This window comes from Candoia aspera, chromosome 16 (assembly GCF_035149785.1).
Source record: "Candoia aspera isolate rCanAsp1 chromosome 16, rCanAsp1.hap2, whole genome shotgun sequence".
Classification (NCBI taxonomy): Eukaryota; Metazoa; Chordata; class Lepidosauria; order Squamata; family Boidae; genus Candoia; species Candoia aspera.
This window is the reverse complement of record NC_086168.1, coordinates 2,049,629-2,074,087: the sequence shown is the minus strand read 5'-3', so window position 1 is coordinate 2,074,087 and position 24,459 is coordinate 2,049,629. Positions and strand designations below refer to the sequence as shown.

The following is a 24,459-nucleotide window of genomic DNA, read 5'->3' as shown; positions in this document are numbered from 1 at the left end:
TACACAGAATAAAATACAGTAATAAATAATATAAACAGAGGTAAAAATAAAGAATCCAAGTGGTGAAGAATCTAAAACAGAACGCCGTGAAGAAAGACAGGGCAGGAAAACTCAGTTACTGGGCTACCCTTGTACCGTGGCCGGGTGAGCGGAGAGATGGATGGAGAGACAGGAAGGGAAATTCATAGTTACTTGTGATGGAAGAAGATGAATGTTTCCGAGAACACCAAGCGGGGGGTCCTGAACGCCGCAGCGTTCTTCTACGGAAGAAATAAAAGAGAAGAACGCATCTGTAGATTCATAGACCACTTATTACTCACTCGTCAACGTTCTGTGCCACTGATTTAAATGGGTTTCTGGGGCACGTCGGATGGTCGGAGACCTGGGTGTCGTCATAACCTCTCGCAATCCAGTGGCAGGACCATCCAGGATCAAAATCCTCCTCGTTCTTGAACTGCAGAGCGTGAGACCATCTCTGCCCCGTGTGAGGCACCACCCTGGCTGGAGGCCTAACTCAAAACATCACTCCTGCCCCTCTAAACAAGAAAGAAAAGATCCCTTGCGGCAGATGAACATACTTGCTTTGGCACCTTTCCCGTCTTCATCTGGGTTTCCATGGGGAGCCAGCTTTGGGCAAGAGGGGGGAGGGGGGGGAAAAGAAGAAGATACTCAATTTTTGAAGGAATATTACTTTCTTTTCCCGTTAAGGGAATGAGCAGAAGTGATGTTTCCTAAAGCAATTCTGCAGTTAAAAGGATCTGCATTTTTAGGAGCTGTCAAGCCACAGGAGGTTTCACCCAAACCCATCCAACCAATGCAGAGGGTACTGCTGTCCATCTAGATATCCAGCCATCGGCTTAGTTACTTTAGTAGCTGCTCACTTGTTCATAATTTTATTCATTTGTATTGCGTGTTTTTAAAATAATTTGTTGTCCCAGTGTCCTATATTTTATACACTTTTATACATTGTTTCTGTGAGTTTCATGCAACAATGCTGCATTCTGCTATGCCATACGAAATAAATACATACATACATTTCAAAATTTATTCAAGAAGTACTGGGCTACTTGTGCAGCTCGACGTCTTTGCAGTTGCGGCTGCAACACTAGCGTTGGTTTGGCTTCCTTAACCTGGGAGTGGGCACTAGTCCAGCCCGTCCGCTTATCGTACAGTGCGGCGCATGGGGCAAACCCAGGGAAGATTCAGCCAGTAAAGCGTTGAAGTGTGCTATGCGAATGCAGCCTTCGCAACGTGAGAAAACAGGCACCCGTTTCTTTTGCAGCTTCCCTCCCTCCCTCCCATTTGCAACCGGAGCGTGGGGACCTTCCTGTTTTTGCTTCAGGAGGGAAATGCCTTGCAAAGCCTGGTTGCTGTGTGAGTAATAGCGGGATCTGAGGGGTGTAAGGACACACAACCTACAGCTCTGCCTGAACGGGGACAGCAAGAGCAAAAATCGGGTGGCCAGATACTTGCAACTCACCTCTTGAGAGCTCCGGGATGAGTTTTCCTCAAGATCGGAAGTCTGGAATGGCAAGAAGTTCATCGACAAGATGCTAAGAAGAGCTGAAGTGCTGGAAGACCTTGCATGTCTATCCCCCAATTGCCCAGAAATATCTGATCACTTTGATTGATTCTTCATTGCTTAGGTTGCTTGACTGAGGCGTCACCGTTCCCTTTGGAGCAACACCCAAGGCAGCGGGCAGTTTGGAACAAGGGTACTGAGGGAATCCTCAGCTGAATTAGAGCCCGAACAATAACATCAGTGATAACTAATGCAGAGAAGGAAGGGACCCGTAGAAGGAATCCCTGTGGCCTCACGCCCCACAATTTATTATCTATTATTCTCGAGCTGATGCGCCGTCCAGCTCCCAAAGGGTTTGTTCCCGCTCTGTGGGCAGCCCCTGCGCAATGCCTGGGCTCAGCTGGCTTCCATGCAGGGAGGGATGCCAGGAACCAGCAAGGGACAAATCGTCTCTTGGGCCATTCCTCCCAAGCAATGGGAGGAACCGGCTGGGAAAGAAGGCCCGTGCCAATAAACGCTTTTCCCTACGACCTACCAGGGCGGAAGGATCGACGCACAGCCTTTTCAGCTTTGCTTCGGCACTCAGCAGCTGTCCCTCCTTCTGGAAGAGCTGAAGCTGCAGTTCGTCACAACGCTCCCCGAGGTCCCGGATCTGCTTCCGGTAGCTGTCCTTATCCCTCAGGCTTTGGGAATATTGCTTCTGGTACCCCTCCTGGGTCAGGAGAGCCTGGAGCAAGACAATCAGGGCGGAGGCAAGGATAATCCCCCAAGAGTCAACCATGAAGCCCACCGGTGGCTTAGACCAGCCAGTCAGATCGAGCCGGCAAGGGTTCCCGGGACTGGCTGGGTTCACACAGCACGTTGAGCCCTGAATGCTGGCTGAGGAAACGCAACTCCTGTGCTCACCTAACATGCCATCCCCAAACAAATGTGTATTCTTTGGGCTTAACGTGAGGGTTTGTTCCCCAGATGCGACAGTGACTGGTTCTCAAAGGGGCCGAACCGCAAGGCACCCAGGCCCATTTTAGCCTTCGCCTGTGTGTTGGGTGAACTCAGCCAGATGCTGTCTTTGTGATCGAAGGGCAGAACTCCCAAGCCATGTTCCCCTGTGAGAGCACTTTTTCTGGTGCAAGACCTTCCCCACAGCAGAGTCACTTGGCCATCCCTGCTCTGCGGCGTCCCCCAATGTCATGAGCTCCAGACTAGTGTGCAAAACCCCCCATCATCCCCAGCCGGGCTAGCAACAGAGGGTGCTATGGAAGCCGGTGGGACCGAGAGGCCACCAAGCTTTGTGGAGGAGGGAGACCCTATAAGGGGCTCGTGGTGGTTTGCCAGGCACTGCTTCTGTCTTGGGGAGGGGGTGGAGACCTTCACACAGCCTGCGGTTGGGCCCCAGGACGCTCCAGCTTCCCCTTTGCAACCGCAGTATCCCAATGAGCCACTGGGGGGCAGCCTTCACAATCCTTTCCCAAGTAGCACTTTGCCCTTTCAGTACCCCACTCAGTCAACAGAGGGCAGACTTTTCCATTTACTCCAGTGTTTCCCAATCTTGGCAACTTTCAGATGTGGACTTCAATTCCCAGAATTCTCAGCAGCGGCCACACAGGCTAGGGAATTCTGGGCAGTGAAGATCACACATTGGGAAATTGCCAAGATTGAAAAACACTGATTTATCCTTCTCTCCTGCCAGCCGCAACTTACATTTGCTGTTCTTTTACTGTTATTTCTAATCAGACTCACTGCTTTAAGGAGGCTTGTTAGAAGAGGAGAAAATTGAGATGATGATGATGATGATGATGATGATGCACCACGCTGGGGGAGCATAGAGTAATCTTTACCTGGTCTCTTTCAGCAGCCACCTCTTCCAGCTGTTTTAAAATGGCCTTGATACGATCTTGATAAATTTGGTTATCATTTTGCAAGCAAGTGCATCTCAGTTCCAGCAGCTCCTTCTCTCCTACAAGCTGACCAAATAATACAATGTGAGCCAAAGGGAGGAAGTCTGGATATTGTCTCATGCACGGCTGTGTCCCTTAGCTAGATTTGGGAGAAAGGAGGAATTGACATACAAGGTAGTCGTCAATTAACGACCACAACTGAGACTGGAATCTCGGTCGTTGAGCAAATTTGTCGTTAAGCGAGACGCCCACGTGACTACTTCGCTCAACGACCGCAATCCCAGCACTCCCGGTTGCGGTCGTTAAGCGATCTCCATGGTCGGTCATTAAGGGATGGAGCGAAAGAGCCGCCTGAAAGAGCCGCCTGGCGAAGGGCTTCTCCTCCCCTCTTGCAGAGGGCTTGAATGGCTTGTTTGGGGCTGCAGGAACGAAGATCTTCAAGGTCCGAGCTTCGTCCTTGCGGCTCCATGAGGGTTTCCCTCGCTTACGTTCCCCCCCGCCCCGCTTGCAACCTTCCCTGCCGGCTTCCCCACTGACTTTCTGGGGAGGCCAGCAGACAAGACTGCAAATGGCGATCACGTGACCGCGGGGCGCTCGGCAACCGGTCATAAATGCGAGCCGGTTGCCGAGTGCCTGAAATGCAGTCATGTGAATGGGGGGACGGCGCAACGTTTCACGGCAGCCAGAAGTGGTTTACGGGCCGCAAAGCACCCTTTCCCAGGCCGTCGTTAAGAGACCGTTCGTTAACTGAGGACTGTCTGTCCTTTGACTTCTCCTTTTAAAAACCTCCACGCACGGAAAAAAATGATTCTGGTTGAAACAACCTCCATCTCTGTCTGCTCAGGCACCTTCCAGTTTTCGATCAGGCTCGGAACTGCCTCCATCCAGACTCTGAAACGCAGGAGCAGGCCTCTGAGTCAGGGTGGATCCTTCGCAAGCAGCTCCGTGACTGCAATTCTGAAAAGACCATCTGCCTTGGCCACCGCCATCTTGGGCAGAATACAACACCGCAGGGTGGGAGGAGGTCCCGGGATGGCGCCGGGGCTGTAGCTCCGTAGGAAGGCCTCCTTTCGGCCGCAAGGAGTCTCTGAGTGGAGCTACGCTTCGAAAACGATTCCGAGACTTGAAAAGCAGGGCGACTGCAGTAAGAGTCGCACTTCAGGAATGCTTCACTAAGTGGATTCCTCATTAAGCAGCAGCACCATTTTACACGTTCTGGGGAAAATGTGAAAAAAAACAACGGGCTGCTTTTGGTGGACAGGAGAGGTGCTGCACTTGTGAGGGTCGCAAAGCACTTCCTCGGACTTGTTTCTGAAGCGGGTTTGGTGCTACGAAACTGCTGCTGCGAGTCACTGACCAGCTTCCCAGACAAGGGCAGACCATGGTTTAGCCATACAGGTAGTCCTCGCTTAATGACCACAATTGGGACTGGAATTTTGGTGGCTAAATGAAGCAGTCATTTAGCGAATCTGACACGATTTTATGACATTTATTGCAGCGGTCATTAAGCAAAACACTGTGGGTTTTAAGAGAACCAAGTGGTTGTTAAGCGAATCACGTGGTTCCCCATTGATTTTGCTTGCCAAAAGCCGGACAGGAAGGTCGAAAAGGGTGATCACGTGACCACGGGATGGTGCAATGGTCATAAATGTGAACGCAAGTGGGACATTAGCGCAATCATAGCTTCTTCATGAAGACTTTTGATCAAAACAGTTAACTTTTCCTTCCTTCCTTCCTTCCTTCCTTCCTTCCTTCCTTCTTCCTTCCTTCCTTCCTTCCTTCCTTCCTTCCTTCTTCCTTCCTTCCTTCCTTCTTCCTTCCTTCCTTCCTTCCTTCCTTCCTTCCTTCTTCCTTCCTTCCTTCCTTCCTTCTTCCTTCCTTCCTTCCTTCCTTCCTTCCTTCCCTCCCTCCCTCCCTCGCTTCTGAGTTCATCACATCTCTCTCTCTCCCTCCCTCTCTCTCTCTCTGTGAATCCAGAGCGTGTCAGGATATCACCTGTACTTCCCAGCTGGTGGCATGTGAGGAACACTATTTTGGTTTGCAAGGGAGATTCCAGATTAGAGATCCTTACCGAACAGAACAGCCAAAACATGCCACCGGCGACCAGTGTTGTTCTTGGCATTAGCACATCTGTACCTAAGGCTGCTAACTTACACCTTCTCTACCTTCCTAAAAGCACCGGGTGAAATCTTTGATGGCCAAAGCCGTGATGGGTGGCAGAGGTCAACGTCTGTGGGCCCATCTGCTGACGTCTCCGGCACGTGGAAGACGGTGGCTTGGAATGGAAGAGAAGTAAAGGGTAAAGGGCTCAAGTTCAGGCATGAGATGACGTGACGTGACATGACAAAAAGAAAGGGGAAGGATGTCATAAATCTGAACAAGGCTGGGTTGATCTTGTGGAGTGGCACTGGAGGAAATGAAGCTGTAGATTTCATTATGAATCAAAGGGCTGGAATTATCTCCGAACAGAGGAACAGGTGTCAACAGGGTGTGGCTGTGTAAAAGTAGGAACCCAGAGGCTGGTGATAGTCACAGGTTATGCTCCAGGGAACGGTGGTCATGGATGAATTAGCTGTGAGTTGGAGGGGAAATGGTGCAACCTGCTAAATGAATGGGATCCAGAAGAAAAGGGTCTGTTGGGTGACATGCATGGAAGGCTGGGAATGAGATAAAAGAATACAGAGAAGGCAACTGAGGTATTCAACGACCCCAAAACCACCCATAGTGCAAACTGTTTGGTGAATATCTGCTTAGAAAAAGATTGGTTTGTTTTGAATAAGTGAGTTAAGCATTGTAGGAGGAGAGCTGGGTTTCTACGTGGCCAAAACTCAGGAGGAGCGTAGTAGCACCTTTTCCTACTATCAAATATTTTTAACACAGATTAAGCTTTTGTGAGCTTCAGCTTCTGCCTTCTGATAACATTTCTTGGTCAGAAAAGATGCTCCAGACTCCTGAGTTATGGGTGAAGGATACGTCTGTCCATACATGCACATGGCAAAGGAATGAAGAAAACGGTTAAAGCAGAATTGACTGTGGATGAGGAAAGACTGAAGGATGAAGGATCACAAGGGTGATGGGAGAGACCAATTTTTGGTAGGCCAAGTGTGGATTTTAGGAAAATAAGGAGAGAAAGAAGGGTGAAATGAGTCTAACTGCAGGAAGAGAAAGGACCAATCCTGCAGGAACAAGAGATTAGAAGAATCTCACAAGAGAGTAAAGGGAAAGTGGGTGTAAGAAAGAGGATATGGAAGCTGCTTGCAACAGAGTGAAAAGAGTTATATTTACAAGGGCCAGAGAAGCATGTGGAGGTACATGAACGGGAACTATGAAAAAGGAGGATTGGGGGGAGGATGAAGTGAAAGAGGCTTGGAGCAACGCATCTGAAATTGACCGCTGCAAAAAATTAGGATGCAAGGTCTTCTCTGATGTGTATAGAGTGAAAAAGAGAGTTACAAAGGATGTCTTCAAAAGGAGCAGGGAAGGATTAAGACGACAAGAGGCAGAGAGACGCTGAGCTGTCTTGGTGGAAATCAAAGGCGGTTCGGGAAGAGGATCAACTGAGCTCCAAGGAGCCTCCAGCAGAGTGAATGGAATGCAACAAAAAGCCATGAAATGATCTGGAATGCAGCTGAAGGGACCTTTGTATGAGAAGGACCGAGATGTGACCAACAGCACAATTGAAATGAATACTAGGAATATCAGGATGAAAAGGAAATCATAAATGCTACGAGAATGTGGGAAAATGGTAAGGCCAGAGATGCAGATAGCGGAGTTGGAAAACATTCAAATATAGTTGTAGTTTGCTGATGGAGTGGCTGTGGTTATGGTTGACGGCTGGAAAAACGCCACCATGGATCCCCTATGCAAAGAGAAAGCCAGCCCATTTACAGGAAGAGGGATTTGCTAAGTGTTCCTGGGAGAGGACTTAGCAGAGGTCTGTTTGAAAGGACAGACGACCGGGCAAGGAGCAACACGGGGAAGCACAGTGAAACCTCAAGGAATTGTTCCCCTCTGCTGTGTCTTGGTCAGGCCCCATTTGGAATAGGGGGTCCGGTTCTGGGCACCGCAGTCTGGACAGGACAGCCACAAAACAGAGCAAGCTTAGAGAGGGCCGCCAAGGTGCTGAGGGGGCTGGGAGACCAGGCCCAATACGGTTAAAGGATCTGGGCAGGCTCAATCTACAGAAAAGGTGAGTGAAGGGAGATGGGACAGTCTTCTACCTGAAGGGATGACAACAGAAGAGGGGGTGAACTGACTCCCTACTGCTCCAGAGGGCAAGGTCAGAAGCAACAGGTCCAAACTAGGAATTAGCAATTAGATTGCAGCTACACACCAGAAGCTTCCTGATGATAGCAGTTGTCGTCCAGTGGAACAGGTTGCCACGTGAAGCGGTCACTTCACCTTCCCTGCTGGTCTTCAAAGGGAAGCTGGATGGTCCTCTGTTGGAGATGCTCTAGTGGATCCTGCATTGAGCAGGATGAGTTGGATCAGATAACCAGGAATGGGCCTTTGAGCTGTATGATGATCTATGAAATAGTCTGGATTTATCATGGACGGAGGCTGCTCCATCGTGACCCTGATTTAAAATCCTGGCTCGATGGTATGGGTTCGCTCTTTATCTCTGACTTGGCTTTGGACTGATGCATTAGGAAGGCCAACATACAATTCTGTTTCATCAAGGCTTAATCTGCAGTTTGAAAATGGAGGACTTTTAATGTGTACCTCAACGTTGTGTACATTGTGTTTCCTTATTCCTTGTACTAATTAATATGCTTTTAAAAGATTTCATTTCCTGAACTGAGTGACGCAAGGAACCTATTGGTGGAAGCAAAAACAGAAAGGCCCGGAGAGGCTGATGCATTGGCTGAGCTACGTTTCCTTCTCTTTCCTCACATGTCCGGCCTTTAGTTTTCCTTCCTTGCGACTTCGTTTCTCCCCTTGCATTTTGCATAACGTTTCTGATCCTGAAATGGAAGAGTGCAATACATATATGTGTGTTTCTACATGCAGCTGTGTTGTGGTGTATGTGGGAGAAGGTATCTGTGGGCCGTGTGCGTATTTGTCCTACCACACGTCCCTGTGGACTGATATTAGGATTTCTGCCTTGTCACCAACTCCTTTGCAGACGGTCGCAAACCACCCTGCTTTTGCAGACGTTTGCGTTGCACTGCGTTGGGCAGACGGGAGAGAAACTGCCAACGCAGGGAATGTCCCTGAGAATCTGTGTTGCTCCGGCCCCTTCTCTTCCACCGAACCCCTTCACCAAGAGGACGAGGGGGCTCCCTGACCTCCCGGTGGCTGTTCCCCCTCCCTGGCCGAAGGAGTCTTTCCGGCACCCCAGAAGGCTGCTTTCCCATCCACAGACGGTGCTGCTTGACACCCCACCTCTGTGCTGCTCCAAAGCAGCCCGCCAGCTTTGAGCCTCTTCCGTCTTTGGCTTGGCAGAGCTGAGTCCCAAGTGCCTCGGTGAGCGATGCAGCCCTGGGGAAAATGCCTGCTCTGACGCCCGTTTTCCAGGCTGTCGCTGTGAGGTGGAATTGGAATTAGGGTCAAGGAAACAACAAAGAACTAAAGCCCTTTCATCAGGCAATTGTCTATTGCAAGTAAGCTATCTGTTGCAAGTGTGGTATGTGGGGAAGAGCCAAACGGGCAGATAAGAAACAAGAATGTATGTGTATTCTGTAGCAACTAGGTGAGAAAAGATAAGGAATGGGGAGGAAGCTCACCAGCTCCTCCAGGCTTGTTTCACACGGCTTGCTTTTGTAGTTATATCATATATCTCTAAGTTGACACTTAGTCTATGCTGTATAATCACCCAATGGGGGGGTATAAAAGAAGTAGGACCCCGAACCTTCGGGGTTCAGAATTTGAAGCATGAGCTTGTCTGAACCTATGCGCATATTAAACTCTTTTCCTAAATGAAGACCCGAGCGTCCTAGTCTTCATTTCTACAACAGCTGGGAAGAGGATGAGAATGGAGCTGGGCACTCTGTCTCGGGAGGGGAAGTGCCTCTTTCTTCAGCCCATTTTCCGCCCGGTCATTTTTCTGACCCCTTTTCCCAGGGAGTGACTGGCATTAAAAACTGCTCACCCCGGCAAGCGGTTCCTTTGCGTAACATGGACATGGGCACCCAAATCCCACCTTCCCTTCCGAAGAAAACCCTCTGCCTCTCAGAGCAGGTTCTCAAAGGCTGCTGGATTGCAGACTTCTAAAATAATCCCTGCATTTTGGCTGCATCCACCGTGCAGCGTTAGTAACACAGATGATCCCTTCAAGTTAGGCTTGGGACACCAGTAAATACACCACTTCCTTTTAATAACCGAGTGCTAGGCTATATATCAAATAAAATAATGTAAGGACTTCGGGCGTTACCAAAGTAAACTGTGTTATTGGAAGAAAGCAAGGAAAAAAACCCAACAACATTTAAACCAGCAAGTGTGGATTTTAGGAAAATAAGGAAAGAAAAAGTTTCAGTCAGAGAGAACATCTTAGGAGACATCAAAGAATTCACGTGGGAGAAAAACCCTATCAATGCCTGGAGTGTGGGAGGACCTTCTTTGAGAGGGGAAGCCTTTATAGACATCAAAGGATCCATTCAGGGGAGAAACCCTATCAATGCCTGGAGTGTGGGAGGAGCTTCAGTCTGAGGCGAAGCCTTTATAGACATCAAAGGATCCATTCAGGGGAGAAACCCTATCAATGCCTGGAGTGTGGGAGGAGCTTCAGTCTGAGGCGAAGCCTTTATAGACATCAAAGGATCCATTCAGGGGAGAAACCCTATCAATGCCTGGACTGTGGGAGGAGCTTCAGTCTGAGGCGAAGCCTTTATAGACATCAAAGGATCCATTCAGGGGAGAAACCCTATCAATGCCTGGAGTGTGGGAGGAGCTTCAGTCAGAGAGGACATCTCAGGAGACATCAAAGAATTCACACGGGAGAGAAACCATAAAAATGGATAGAGCATGGCTAAAATGTTCAGGAACCAGCAATTTCAGTTCAGCCTTGGATGAAATGCACAAGAGTTTTTCGACAGCTAAGAAACTCACTGAGTATTCCTACACAGAGACGAATCACAATCCAGTAAGGCCCAGGCGTGGATACTTAGCCTTCATTGCCATCTCAACCAACCTGTGTCAACTTGTGCGTATGCTGGGTTATCAGCCCGAACACTGAAGGGTATGCAAACTTCTGAATGGGACCCTTTTCCACTTTCTTTATTAATATGGTTTGTTTAATGATTGCTGTGAAGCCTAATAGTTTATTTTCAGTCACATTACAAATAAAAATCATGTGTTCTGCCTGATCACTCATGTTTTCTTTTAAAATAGCAGAATAGTCCTCATCTTACAAATCCTGCAAGGGGTATGTGAACTTATGAGCTCAAATGTATTCAGTTCCACATATTAATATCATCACCACACATTCATTCAGTCAATGATCAGAACAGTGTGGCTGTGCGCCACAAAGCATGTGGGCCACAACCTTTGCCTCACACTTCAGTGGCGCAGGAGTACATTCCTTGCCTGGGGCGTGGAAGAGCTCCTCCCTGGAGATGGTTTCATATAATCTATGTGGGTTTTCCAAATGCCAGTAGCATGTAGGACCATCCCCAGATATCTGAAACCCTCAATTGGTCAATTGGATTCCCTCCATGGTCCACTTAGAAGATGGTACTGCAGTGAAAGATTTCTTTCTGTATTCAATGGTATATTTTAAAAGTGTTTTAAAAATAGAAGGATTGACGCTTTGTTCTACTGTGGCGTGAAGTTGAATGTAGCATGCCCTGCACGAGAGAACCTGAGTGGATGCCAAGCTGCTGCATAGGTGACTGCTTAGCCTACGCAAATTCCCCCTGCCCTCTTCAGCTTCAGGCAACACAATCTGCATTTGCTGAGGCCCATGTTTTCCATTTCACGCAGGGCAGTCCCAGGAAGAGAAGCTGACAGGTGCCAACGTTGCAGCCGGCAGTTTCCAGTCCAGTGAATGCATCGGAATCTCTTTTGGGGTGCAAGTAGTTGAGCTCTCATCCTGGGGTTCTCCAGGTGTTTGGGCTTGGTTGGGTGTTCTGATCCCCCAATTGTGCTGCCTTGGCCTTGTACCGATGCCCCAGTTGGCACAGCAGCTGGAGGAGACCGACAGAAGTGGACGTTGCTTCTCGGCCTTTGGACTGAGATTGTGTGGTGGAGTGGACGGACGGGGGTTGGCAGACAGATTAGCATTTCCAGATGCTTCTCTGCATACACTTAAAAAACAGGGCGGGGAGGGGAGGGGAGGGGAGGGCAGAATCAGGAATCCACGCTTTTTTCATCTTGGTTTGAGACAAGCTTACTGCTAGGATCCAACCCAAGCAAATGGTTCCACGGGCCTTTGCTGATTACACAGCGGGAGGTAAGGAGGAAGGAAGGAAGGAAGGAAGGAAGGAAGGGCCAGAAATGGATCCAGAGAACAAATTCTGTCTGTCCTCTCTGCCTCCCCACCACCACTGCCAACTTCTGCATGCTGCCTGGGGGATTCTGGGAGTTGAAGTCCACCTGTCTTCAAGTTGCCAAGCTTGAGGAACACCGCTAGACCCTCTGAGGGGCCACCCCATCAGTGGCCCTGATTGCAACACATCACGCAGGGACTGTATTCCTGTCTTGGCCTCCTCCAATCAGGTGCCCTTCAGGTGGCTACCAAGCTCCGAGTTTTGACGCTGGAAATCCTGCCGTCCAAGATTGCCTGACCTGGTTCTTAGTTCAAATCAAGTTCCCTCCTTTCAGGAAGAGGCCCCTCCCTGGGGTCCAGCGGGACCTCCCTGTGGCTCAAGGGGCTGGGAAAGAGCACTTGGACTGGACCCCCGGAGGGATTTCTGGCCTGCTGGAATGGGGGGTGTTGCTCCAGCCCTGCCAAAAGCAGGGAGAAAAGGGGTGGTGGGGCAGGAGAAGGGGAGAGTTTTCCCGGGCTAGTCCAGGGTGACCTGGAGGGAAGAGGTCACGGCCACCATCCTTCCTGTGGCACCGCCCTCGCCAGAGAAGCCAAGCCGGCACCGGACGGGGACTGTCTGCAGGGGCACCAGGAGAAGTGAGCTCAGTGGGCTCTGGTGGATCCAAGGAAGGGGCTGGTTTCCAGAAGGCGACCCGGGAAGCAGGGAGGGTTCCTCCGGGGCCAGAGGTCGCCCCCCTGCCCAGCAGCTCAAGAGGCATCTGTTTCTGCTGGGTTAGTTGCTTTGCTTCTTCCCCACCTACATGCCAATTTATGTGAGCAGAACTACTGCACTAATCCTGCCTTTTGCACGTGCAAAGCTGTGCCTGCTAACGTCCCACCTACTAGATGGCCAGTAACAAAACACAGCATTGTGAAATGCCAAAGTTTTAATGCATAAAAGACAAACTCAACTCTGAAATGCAAAAGAATCAAAAAGTTCTGTTTGAAGCAGCTGCTGTTCCAATTTAGGGAGCCCATTAGTTGCTCACTCACACACAGAGGTCTATAGTGATTCAGCTGAAGCAGATACTCTAGATGTGTGTGTTTGCTTGTTTCCTTCCTTCCTGCAGAAGAACCAGCTGTTGGCCATGCAGCTCCGTGGGCAGCAACATGAGAAACGGTCCATATAAACCAAAAAGCTGCTTTCAAGGGCACCCCCAAGTCAAGGTGGCAGCTGCCAATAACTCCCTCCTCCTTTCCTTGAAGGTCGTTCCCATCAGTGCGGCCCCAAGACCTCTAGGAGTCAGTGCAAAAGGTCTCCTTGGAAGAAGCAGCTCAAGGGGGAGCAAGCCTGCAAGAAGGGGGAGCTGCAGACAAGTTTTCTGAGTCGCAGAACCCTGTCTCGCCTGGACTCGCAACACACTTGGGTCTTCCTCTGGTTCACAAAACACAATGATTCCGCTGGCAGAAAATGATGTACCCTACAAAACAAGCCCTTTCTTGGCCTAACACCAGATCTAGTATGTCGGGCAAGTCCTGGTGTCAGTAACAGAGCAAAAGGGCACTTCTTTGCCAGGCAGTGGGGTGCTCACAATGCAGCCAGATGAGGACTCACGCCTTGTCACCTTCTGCAAGTGGCCTCTCTCCGAAGTCCCAGAGTTCTCAGCGTTGACCATGCCAGCTAGGAAATTCTGGGAGCCACAATCCTAGCAGACGAAGCTCTGCCAGTTTGGAAAAGGCTGCTCAAGAGGTCAGGAAGGCAATTTTCCTGTAGCCAAAGGCAGGACAAGCTGAAGGAGTCTATTCGTAATTGGTCAAAGTCTGCTCAATGACAAAGACCGCAGCCACATAGAATTTTGCCACCAGAAAATCCTGATCCCTCACTTGGCTTGGCAGTCCATCTCCAGGCCAAAACAAAGATACAATACAGTCCAGAGCGCCATCCTCAGGGGCCCCAGAAACACAGCAGAAGTCTTCGTGCTTGAGTTTATTGGGAGGGAAGAGAGGAACTGAACTGAAGAGGCTGCTGACTTCACAGCTGGCGTCTCCTTTCCTGCAGGCGCGTGCTTCTCCGGATCCTGGCCGGGCTGCTGTGATCTGAGTCCATGCCGTCAGTTCCAGACTCCTGCAAAGAAGACAAGATTCACAGATGCGACACAAAGCTGGTCATAGACACAGAAGGCTTCCTGGGCATGGCGTGTGGCCTGGGTTCTTCCCCCCAAAAACCACTCACTCCGCTGTGGTTTCAGCCCACCCACCCCCAATTCCTGATGTGTGAATTCAACTCTCAGGGTTCCATAACCAGCATAGCCATGACTGGGAAGTCTACTCTTAGCTTTAGGGATGGTTCCCTTCAAATGTTTCTTTTTCCTGGTTGCCAACAAATATGGAACACCCCCCGTTTTAATACCCAGCGCTCCCCACTTTCTTGCTCTGAAGCACAAGGACAGGTGACAGTGAAAGCATAGCGGCCCATTGCTAGGCCCTGCCTCCATGCGGAAGACCAAGAAGGGCCACGCATTGAAACCAAAAACAGCCAGGGTCAGGACCCCAACCACCCAGGGTTCCCTTTAAAACCTGAAACTGAGGTTGAAACAGGTCAAAGGGGGGGAAAAGCCTGGATTGCTAGCAGAACAATTGCCCTCTACCCAAAGACCCAGAGACTTTTTTTTTATCCCTGCGATGTAGATGCATTGGATCCTTTGCCTGGAAAGTTATGGGTGGGTGTCAAAAAAAAAAAAAGGGTGTCACCATTTGTTTTTCCATAGGTAGGAGACGGAGGGTTTAGGGCTGGAGATCAGGTTAAACACAGACACAACCCTGTAAGAACGTTTGGTTTGGATTGTGCCAGTGCAGACTTTCTGTGCATGGATCCTGCACATCCATTGCTGGAGAAAAATTATGAACGAACCTGACTGAGCCCAGGAAGGAGCTTTTCTTAAAGATCACCTTGTGACAGGGAGGCAAGTCTTAATTACCGTTTCACCCGTATCACAGCGGTACAGCGCCAGCTGGTGGTCCCATTTAAGGTGATCCACCTCCTCCTGGCTAAGACGGCCTTGGGGGAACCTTTGAGGGCCCCTGTGAGGACTATTCCAGGTACCTATCAGATAAAACTGCTCGGAGTTGGAATCTGGCTGCACAGGTCCTCTGGAGTTGCTCGCGACAGTCTGGCCTGGTTATCTGGGAAGAGTCTGAACCTGCTGGTCCTGGTGAAGTGGACAAGGTCCTCTGAACTTTGAGTTCAACCACTTGTGTTTATTAATTATTGAGAGATTATCTTGAACCCTCAGTTGGGATACAGCCCTACTTATGATACTGAGATGGCACTGATTGTGTTTGTTGATGGCCTGTTGGGACAGAAGGTAGTGCATGCATCCTGGTCTTCAATCTCTTAGCAGCTTTCCATGCAACTGATAATTCTGTCTTTCCTGTCCTCTGAACTGAAAGTGGGAGGACTGGTGTTGTGGTGGCTCTCCTCTTCTCCCCAGTGCCAGTTCCATTTGGTGTTGGGGGTGGGGGAGAGGTTGAGCTCAAAGCCCTGGCTTTGTGGGATCCCCCAGGGCTCTACTCTCTCCTCACTCCTATTTAACATCTATCTACATGTTGACATGGGGTAAGGGATCACCAGTGTGCTGCTGGGTGGACCAAGTGCTTTCCCAGTGTCTGGAGGTCTTGGGGGCCTGGATGGGCAAGAAGAGGCTTTGCCCAACCCTGACAGTCCTGCGTTTTGAGGCCCCCTAGACCTTCCATCTTTAGCTCTGAACAGGTTGCAGTCCTCAGAGAGAATTGGTGTGAAATCTGGGGGTCCCCCTTAGTAATCCCCCCGGTTAGAGAACAGATGGCAGCTGTGGCTAAGAGAGTCTTTGCGCAGGTTCATCTTGTCCAACCATTTCTGGATCGGGAGCACCTCACAGGAACTCATACTGTCAACATCTCCCACTTGGATTACTGTCACGCACGCTCCATGGGGCTGCCCTTGAAGAACACTTGGGAACTGCAACTTGTGCAGAATACAACGCAGGCAATCTTGGGCCTTTCACGATATGCTCACGTGACACCAGTGCTCTGCAAGCTGCAATGGCTTTCAGGTCCTGTTTAAAGCGCTGGTCATCCCCTGCAAAGCCCAATGTGGCACAGAGCCGAGTTATTGGCGGGACTGCTTGTCCCCAGTTGTTTTTGCTCAGTCCAGCATGAATGACAGGTTGGGCATATCCTGCATCCCTTTTATTAAGCAGCGTCATCTTGAGGAACCCAGGAGTCACACCTCTATCCCAGTTCCTGGCCTGTGGAAAAGCATTCCCCCCAAAATCCCGATGGCTTTGGCCCTCTTGGCCTTGCAGAAGGGGCTAAAAACCTGGTTGTTCCTCAGACGTTTGGGCTGGGATGTCAAACAAGCTCGTTGGCTGAATTCCTCAGCAGTTGTCTTTTTACTGATTATGAAATGCAATGATTTCTAAGACCTCAGACATGTGTCATACCGCTTCGGGTTGTTCATTTGCATTGATTACGTTGCTTTGTTCTTTTGAGTTTTATTCCTTGCTTCTCACCCAGAGCCACTTTATTTGTGTGGCCATATAAAGCGTACAGTTGTAATCGAAATTATTCCTGAGGAATCTTAGCCCATTCCTCATGAGCAACGGCCTCCAGTTCAGTCGTATTCTTGGGTTTGCGTGCTGCGACCGCCTTCAAACCCCACCAGAGATTTTCTATGGGGCTCAAGTCAGGCGACTGTGATGGCCACCGTAGACTCTTCCAGGACTTCCTCTGCATCCAGGCCTTAGTGGAATTTGAGGTATGCTTGGGATCGTTGTCCCGTTGGAAGGTCCAAGGATGCCCAAGTTTCAGCTTCCTTACAGACGGCATGATGTCTTCTCCCAGGGTTTCCTGATACTTCAGTGAAGTCATCTTGCCATCCACACGCTGCAGGTTTCCAGTGCCAGAGGATGCAAAGCAGCCCCGGAGTGTCACCGAGCCACCACCATGCTTAACTGTAGGCAGAGTGTTCTTTTCAGCGCATGCGTCATTCTTCTTCCTCCAGACAGACCGCTGATCCATCGGGCCGAAAAGTTTGTTTTCTTTCATAGCTCCACAGAACAGAATCCCAACGCTTCTGTGGCTTATTTATATGATTTTGAGCACACTGGAGCCAACTTTCCTTGTGCTTTTGGGTCTTGGCGTTCTGGCATGGAAACCGTCCGTGTTTAGTACGCGCCTTACTGCGCTCACTGAAACCTCAGTGCCTGTTGCCACCAAGTCTTGCTGCAGGTCTTCTGCAGTCACTCGAGGGTCTCTCTCCACCTGCCTCCTCAGAAATCTGGTTGCAGCCATCGACAGCTTCCTTCTTCTGCCCCGTCCAGGTAGAGTCACCACTGTTCCTTTAACTTTCAACTTGCGAACTGTGCTCCCAATGTTGTCTCTAGGAACATTCAGTGCCTTGGCTATAATTTTTGCATCCTGTTCCTTGTTTGTGAAGGGCGATGATCTCTTCTCTTACCTTTTTGGACCATGCTTTGACTTAGCCATGCTGTATTTCTAACATGCAGTCCAACGTGACACTCAACAGACCCCCAGCCACTTCAGGTATTGCAAGTGTTCCAGCTCAAGCACACCTGGTACAACCAATGAAGCCCTTGGTTAGTTGCATCAGGTGGGCTTGAGACAACACCTGTTTTGCATACCGTGTGTGTCCCGTTCTGCCGGATTCTATTCAGGGGTTTGAATAATTTTGAGACTGGAGAAGTCATTACAAGTTGCATTTTCGGTTGACTTCGGGGACATCACTTGAAGCATTCGTTGTGTTGAGCTATTTCAATTGCTTTTGTTTGATTTGTTCATTGTAAACAGCTGAAAGTCTGCACATTTTGACAGTCAACCTGATTTGCAATGGGGGTTGAATGACTTTGATTACAACTGTACGTATGATATGATACTCGATATGGTAAGATATCACAGGTCCAGTTATTAGGAAGCAGCAAAATATTTTTTGAGGACTAAGCGACTCCCATCACCAAGATTACCTCCAGCCCCTCGTTGGCCTCCGTGGTCTCATCAGGGCCGTCTCTGGTTGCTCCGGGGGGTTCTCTCCCAGCTTCCTCCTCTTCTCCTTCCTCCTCCTCACCCGAAGACGAGTCAGAATCTCCTCCCTGGCTGCTCTCCCACCACTTGCCCCCGGAGAGTGTCGTTGTCACCCTGGGAGGGGGCAGCGCGGCCAGAGCAGCTGGAAAGGAAAAGGCCGCCAAGAACCGCCCCCTCAGCAGCCGGAAGGCCGGGTTGTGCTGGAGCTTCTGGCGCACTGCCCGCCTCAAGGCCGCCAGGTCGGGCTGGCCGGGCTCTTCCCACCGCCCTTCAGGGGCCGAGAGAGAGGCAGCGCTGCGCTCCAAGGACTTTTTATTCCGCAGCAATGCTGAGAGGGTTTTCAAGCTGCAGAGAAATGGGGGCAAATAAGGCAGGCCTGTTCCCAGCAAGGGAGCCTTCCCCTCCCGGCCCCGCTTGGCCCACCCCTTCACTGCCTCCTCTGCCTCCAGAGAAACACGTTCTGCATCTTCCAGTCAGGCTGTGGAATTCATCTTGAGAGGTACAAGCGCAGCCTCGGGGCCAGACGCAGCCATACCGAGGCAGATTCTAGATGTGCCTTAAGTTTGCATCTTTTGGGGCCCAATTCTAAGAGCATCTCAGAGCACAGGAGCCATTCCCCTGACGCTTTAGCACCAGCTTCTCTACGCAGCAGCGAAGAAACAAGGATCCCCACCACAAGGCTGGGATGTTTGTTGCCTCAAAGTCAGACACGGTTCCTGGAAGAAGCCCCGTCTGAGGGGGTTCCTATTACCATCACCCCAAAGTATGAGCCTGTGGAACACCGCCCCAGCGCGCAGCTGGCATGGAATAATTCTCTCTCTCGTTGAAGAGAACCTAAGGCCACAAGGTTGTGAAAAGCCTAAAACCAGTTGCCAGAAAGTGCAGATCTACACAGTCTGTGGGGCTACAGGAGGCTCTTCTCCTATCTCTCAGCAGGAGCCCCAAGGACTTACTTTAGCAGCTTTGGCTGCAGCAGATGCTGTAAGCGGTCGCTCACTACAGACTGTCGCAGGAGCAGTTTCTCTCGGCTCTTCCCTGGGGGAGGAAAACAGGGTTTAGGAAAGTTGCATTCAGTCTCAGGAAGACAGGATGGACTTCTCAGAGTCTAGGGGGGTAAAACTGTCGGTTTCAGACATTAGCACGTTCCTTCCAGCTGTATCCCATCATTCAGACGAAGAAGGCACACCATCCAATTATCTGAACAATTCAGCTCAGTCATCAAGCTTACAGAATTCTCTTTACTTCTAACAGATTGCTGCAGAGAGGTGCAGGGCTTGCAAGCCAAATGCAGGGAGTTTGGAAAAATAGAGCAGCAGAGATGCCAATAAACTCTCTCCCTGCAAGAGTCGGGTACACGGACCCGCACACGTATATTGGCATGCAGTCGGCGCATGGTGGAACTCATAGTCAAAGGATGTCCCGAAGTGGCATAAAAGCACAATGAAGATGCTGGCATGTGGAGAGGGGATGAAGTGGCTGCTGCTCACGGTGAGAAAAAGCTATATAAAACCCAGGCCTGCCTCTTCCGTAAATCTAACTCTCTGTGAGGCTGGGGGATGCTCCCCAGGTCCGCTGACAGAATCCAGGGGCCTGAGTGGCAGGAGAGTTGGCCAGGGAAGGGGGGCTGTAAAACAGGCCTGTAGACAAGCTGCGGGGCAGTGTTACGGGCTGGGGTGCAGGGGGTGCAGGTGGCCTGCCAAGGACCCATTTGCACCTAAAAGTAGCATGAGGACCAGTAGTGTGTGGGGCACGGGTTCCAGCGATGGGGCTTGCACACGACCCAGGAGCATCACTGGGTGTTCTCAGGCTACCTTTCTTCAGTTATTCAACGAATTAACGGATTTTTCTGCCTGTCGAATTCACAGGTTATGACTCTGGGCAGTTCAACCAATAGTGAAAAAAGAACCAGGGCAAAAGTCAATGAAGAACTTTTGGGGGCTTGGCTGAACCTTCCCAGGCACTCAGCACAGGTGGCTGAAGCTCTTTTTTTGCGAGGCTCTCCCCGCACTTTGCAAAGGAGACCAGGTTTGTAGGGCGATGCCAGTTAGATGGCCCGTAAAACCCTCCACTGACAAATCATTGGTTGGGTATGTGGGCCAAGCAGGGTGTAACCTGGCTTGATTTTGCTTTAGTGCCATTGTGCTCTGCAAATTGGGTCTTAGGGTGGGCCTCCACAGCCTGTTGGGCGTGTGCTGTGAAATGAACAAAATGTGGGTGGTGTGACTTCAGCCTTTTGGGGTGCTTGGGACGGTTTAAGGGTGGGTGTACATATCCCATGGATTTGTAAGATGGGGTTAAGCATGGATTTTGCATCCAGAGACCCCAATTCCTCCTCTAAGCCTGGGGCAAGCTGCTCCTGAAAATCCGGTCACAGCATCCTACCAGCAGACAGCTTCCTGCAGCCCTCCTGTCATGTTCGCCGTTTCAATGTGTTTGATACATCGTAACGTTTCGCATGTCATTGTCATGAGCACCGTTGAGCTGAATGCATCAGCACAATGGCACACATGACAATACCTCGGAAACTAGAGGAAGGGATTTCAAGATAAGCAAAGCACGCACAACAACAGACACAGACCCTGAGGAGAAGGGAACGACCCCGGCCGGAAGAACCAGTCATTAGAACACAAAGGGGGAAGAAAGAACGACAAAGACAGGGCGGATCACGAGGCACACCTGAAGCTGTCAGCAGGAACGCAACGGATATCGCCCAGCTGACAGCAATCACCGTCCGGAGGAAGAAACCGATTATGAGCGAAGCCCGGGGCACCAGCAGGGGCCCCGCGACCCCTCACCTACCGGCAATGAAGCATAGAGGACTTGGGGGGATGACACAACCCAAGGTGGGGGGGGGCACTGACCGGCGCGGGCTATTTAAACCCCGCACCAGCGCGCTCCCTTCACTCTCAGCTTTTTCTAGCTATGCACTATGCTGAAATAAACCTGAACCTGCTCTTCCCTGAATCAGTGTCTGTGTTTTACTCAGTAGTAGGCAGCGCATGACATAAAGCTGAGAGTCGTAAACTCAGCCTCGCCAAGCCCCACCGGACAACAACGAGCCGCGGGAGGAACAGACGGCGAGAAGAACACGAGCGGAGAGCAATGGAGCTGACGCATCGCAGCCAGGACGGGCGAGCCGCACGGCGAGAGGCGGAGGAGATCCGACAGAGGCCAGAGGCAATGCGGACCCCAGGAGCCACGGACACCCTGCCGGCCCATCCCGAGCCTCAGCCCCACCCCCGGAGGGAGGCGGAGGCGACCCGACCACGGGAGGGAGCAACATACCTCCCGAGACCCGCGGAGACCTCCCCGCCCCACATCGCACCCCAGCCACAGGCGTGGAGCTTCAGCCCAACTGCAACAAACGCAGTGGAGGACGGAGAGACGAACCAGCTGATTTGCTCCCAAGTCGAGGGAGCTAACCAGCGGACGGAAACACCTGAACCCCACCGGTGGCCCAACTATGCGGAGACGCCAACCGGTCCGATCACAGCTGCGGCGCGGACCTTGGACCGAGAAACGCAAGCCAGACTCACAGCCATGGAGGCCCAACTAAGGGACCTCGGGACCATGCTGCAGTCGCTGATGTCCTCCATGCCTCACTGGAACATTCCCGTGCAGGTACAGCGGGTCTTGGCACCCCCATAGGCCAAATGCTAACCGGCAAGCTTCCCCGGTGGAAGAAGCCATGGGACGGGACGCGAGGAGAGGGGATCCACTGAACACCAGGGCCCCAAAGGACTTCCCCATTTTCTTCGACGGGAACCCCGCGAAGCTGTAGTTTTTCGTCACGAACGCCAGGGAGTTCACGGGGCGGCACGGACACTCCTTTGACTCCGAAGCGGACAAGATCGCAGCCGTGGCGATCAAGTTGCAAGACAGGGCGGTGGACTGGTATGTCCAAATGTACGAGTCCAATTCCCCCACCCTCTCTGACTTCCACGCCTTCATCACTGAGATGAAGCACTATTTTGAGGACCCGCTAGCCAAGGAGAGGGTTAAAAGCGCGCTTCAAGCCCTCAAACAGGGCGCACGAACTGTCGTGGACTACGCCCTCGAATTTAAAGCCCTCGCAGGGAAGATTAATGACTGGTCCGAGACTACCCTGCTAGAGATGTTCAAAAGGGGCCTCAGCCGTGAGGTACTCCAATGGGCGCTCCACCGAGACGACCTGGAGACACTGCAAGGCTGGATCTACCTAGCGGGGAGAGCGGAACACGCTCAGCACACTTTCTTAATGACGACGGCAGAGGACATAACAAACACCAGCCCAAAGGTACCCGCGCCACACTTGGGGCCGGCTGGTCCCACGTACCAAAAGAAGAAGTTTGCTCGCGGACCCTGCGCGACGTGCGGGAAAATGGGGCACAAAGCGGCAGACTGCTTCTCCAACTGAACACTAACTAGCGCTCCCAAACCTGCACCGAAAACGACGTCCAAACCCACTAACCCACCGCCGCCCCCCCACCGCCGGATGACCGGAGCCACAGCGACACCGGACGAAGATGTGGACGCTTACTTGGCAGGGGAGGACGCCGAAGTCCCAGACCGGCCGGCGGGAAACGCTCCCCGCCTGCCTTAAAATGCGCCGCGAGGCAGGTGGTGGGACAGGGGTGCGAAACACATAGACAGAGCGACGAAAGCTCCATAATAATGGGGTCAATCAGGCTTTCCTTCGGCAACAGAGCCACCACGGCCGCGGCGCTAGTGGACTCGGGGTGCTCCAAGAACCTGATCCACCCCAACATAGTCGCCAAGCTCGACCTGCCTTGCCTCCCCCTCCCCACACCGCTGGCTTTCCACCAGCTGGACGGCTCAACAGCGGGAGGGAAACCAGCCACGACGCAGACCGAGCCGGTCACCCTGCAAATGGGCACCCACACCGAGCGAACATCTTTTGTGGTAACCCACATAGGGCAGCCCATCGTAGTCCTAGGAATACTGTGGCTCGCGACCAACAACCCGCGCATTAACTGGAAGACCCGCACCTTCCAATTCGACGACAGCGCGTACCGGGCACCAGTTCCGGTGGGCAGGATCAACCCCACAGTGGGACGGGCAGAGGCTGCAGCCCAGGACAACACAGCAACCCCAGAAGACCTACCTAAGCAATATGCTGACTTCTCAGAGGTCTTCGGGGAAGAGGAGGCAGACCAACTACCCCCCCACCACAAGACGGACTGTAGAATTAAGCTGCTTCCCGATGTCCCCTTACCCAGGCCGAAGATTTACTCGATGACCCCGAAGGAGATGACAACCCTCCGGGAGTTCATCGATAAAAACCTGGCTAGGGGTTTCATAGAGCCGGCATGCTCACCGGTCGGAGTGCCCGTCTTATTCCGAGAGAAGAAAGACGGCACCCTACGGCTCTGCACCGACTACCGGGGCCTCAATGCGGCGTCCCTATCCAATAAATACCCCCTACCCCTCGTGAAAGACATGCTCGCCCACCTGTCCACGGGAAGAGTATTCTCCAAGCTGGACCTTCGCGAGGCGTATTACAGGATCCGAATCAGGGAGGGGGACGAATGGTAAACAGCGTTCAACTGCCCCCTAGGCGCCTTTCAGTACAAGGTGCTGCCATTCGGACTAGCAGGGGCCCCGGGAGTGTTCATGCAGCTCATCAATGAGGTACTGCATGAACACCTGTTCAAAGGAGTACTAGTCTACATAGATGACATCCTCATCTACACCCAGACGCACGAAGAACACGTAACCCTAGTCAGACAAGTCCTCGAGAAGCTAAGAAGGGCGAAACTCTATGCCAAACCATCAAAGTGCGAATTCCATAAAGCACGCCTAGACTACCTGGGGTACCGAATCTCCGGCGAAGGCATAGAAATGGACCCCGCAAAAGTCGAGGCGGTGGTGAATTGGGAACGCCCACATAACAGGCGCCAACTCCAAAGCTTCATCGGCTTCGCGAACTTTTACAGGTCATTTGCATGGGGGTTCGCGGAGATAGCCCTCCCCCTAACAGACCTCCTCAAAACTAAAGGAGTTGGGGACACACGGCGAGCCAAGAACCCAGGGACAGTACTAAATTGGACTCCCGCGTGTCAGACAGCGTTCAACAGACTGAAAGCGCTGTTCACCACGGAGCCAATCCTCGCTCATCCGGACCCAGAACAGCCGTTCGTGGTCCAAGCTGACGCCTCAGACTTCTCCCTGGGGGCCATTCTGCTCCAAAAGGACCCTACAGGAATCCTGAAGCCATGCGCCTACCTGTCAAAGAAATTCTCGGAGACGGAAAGGCGCTGGTACGTATGGGAGAAGGAAGCGTTCGCGGTAAAATAGGCGCTAGAAACATGGAGGCATCTACTGGAAGGAGCCACTCAACCATTCGAGGTCTGGACAGACCACCGGAACCTCGAGGCCCTCCGGACACCCAGACGCCTCAGCCCGAAATAGGTCAGATGGGCCCAATTCTTCAGCCGCTTTAACTTTCAACTGAAGTTCTTACCGGGCAAAAAGAACTTCCTGGCTGATGCCCTCTCCCGACTGCCCCAAGACGAAGAGCCCGTTCCAGATATGATTGGGACGGTCCTATCCACCTC

General features: G+C 51.5%; 2 protein-coding genes and 1 pseudogene across 2 annotated transcripts; 1 reads left to right on the top strand and 2 right to left on the bottom strand.

The window, feature by feature from the left end:
* The window catches only part of LOC134506289 (zinc finger protein 501-like), a 41,429-nt pseudogene extending 30,841 nt beyond the window's left edge, over positions 1–10,588 (top strand).
* Positions 244–3,549, bottom strand: LOC134506185 (caspase recruitment domain-containing protein 9-like). Its single transcript, XM_063316249.1, has 4 exons — positions 3,361–3,549; positions 2,058–2,249; positions 1,481–1,522; positions 244–627 (listed from the first exon to the last, which is right to left on the bottom strand). The coding sequence occupies exons 1-4, from the start codon at positions 3,538–3,540 to the stop codon at positions 523–525; spliced, it is 519 nt and encodes a 172-aa protein (XP_063172319.1). The 5' UTR covers positions 3,541–3,549; the 3' UTR covers positions 244–522.
* A 2,891-nt stretch (positions 10,589–13,479) lies between the features above and the next one.
* On the bottom strand, positions 13,480–20,316 carry LOC134506286 (snRNA-activating protein complex subunit 4-like). The gene is made up of 4 exons (XM_063316434.1): positions 20,285–20,316; positions 19,441–19,616; positions 17,845–18,368; positions 13,480–13,949 (listed from the first exon to the last, which is right to left on the bottom strand). The coding sequence occupies exons 1-4, from the start codon at positions 20,314–20,316 to the stop codon at positions 13,857–13,859; spliced, it is 825 nt and encodes a 274-aa protein (XP_063172504.1). The 3' UTR covers positions 13,480–13,856.
* Between the last annotated feature and the right edge of the window lie 4,143 nt (positions 20,317–24,459).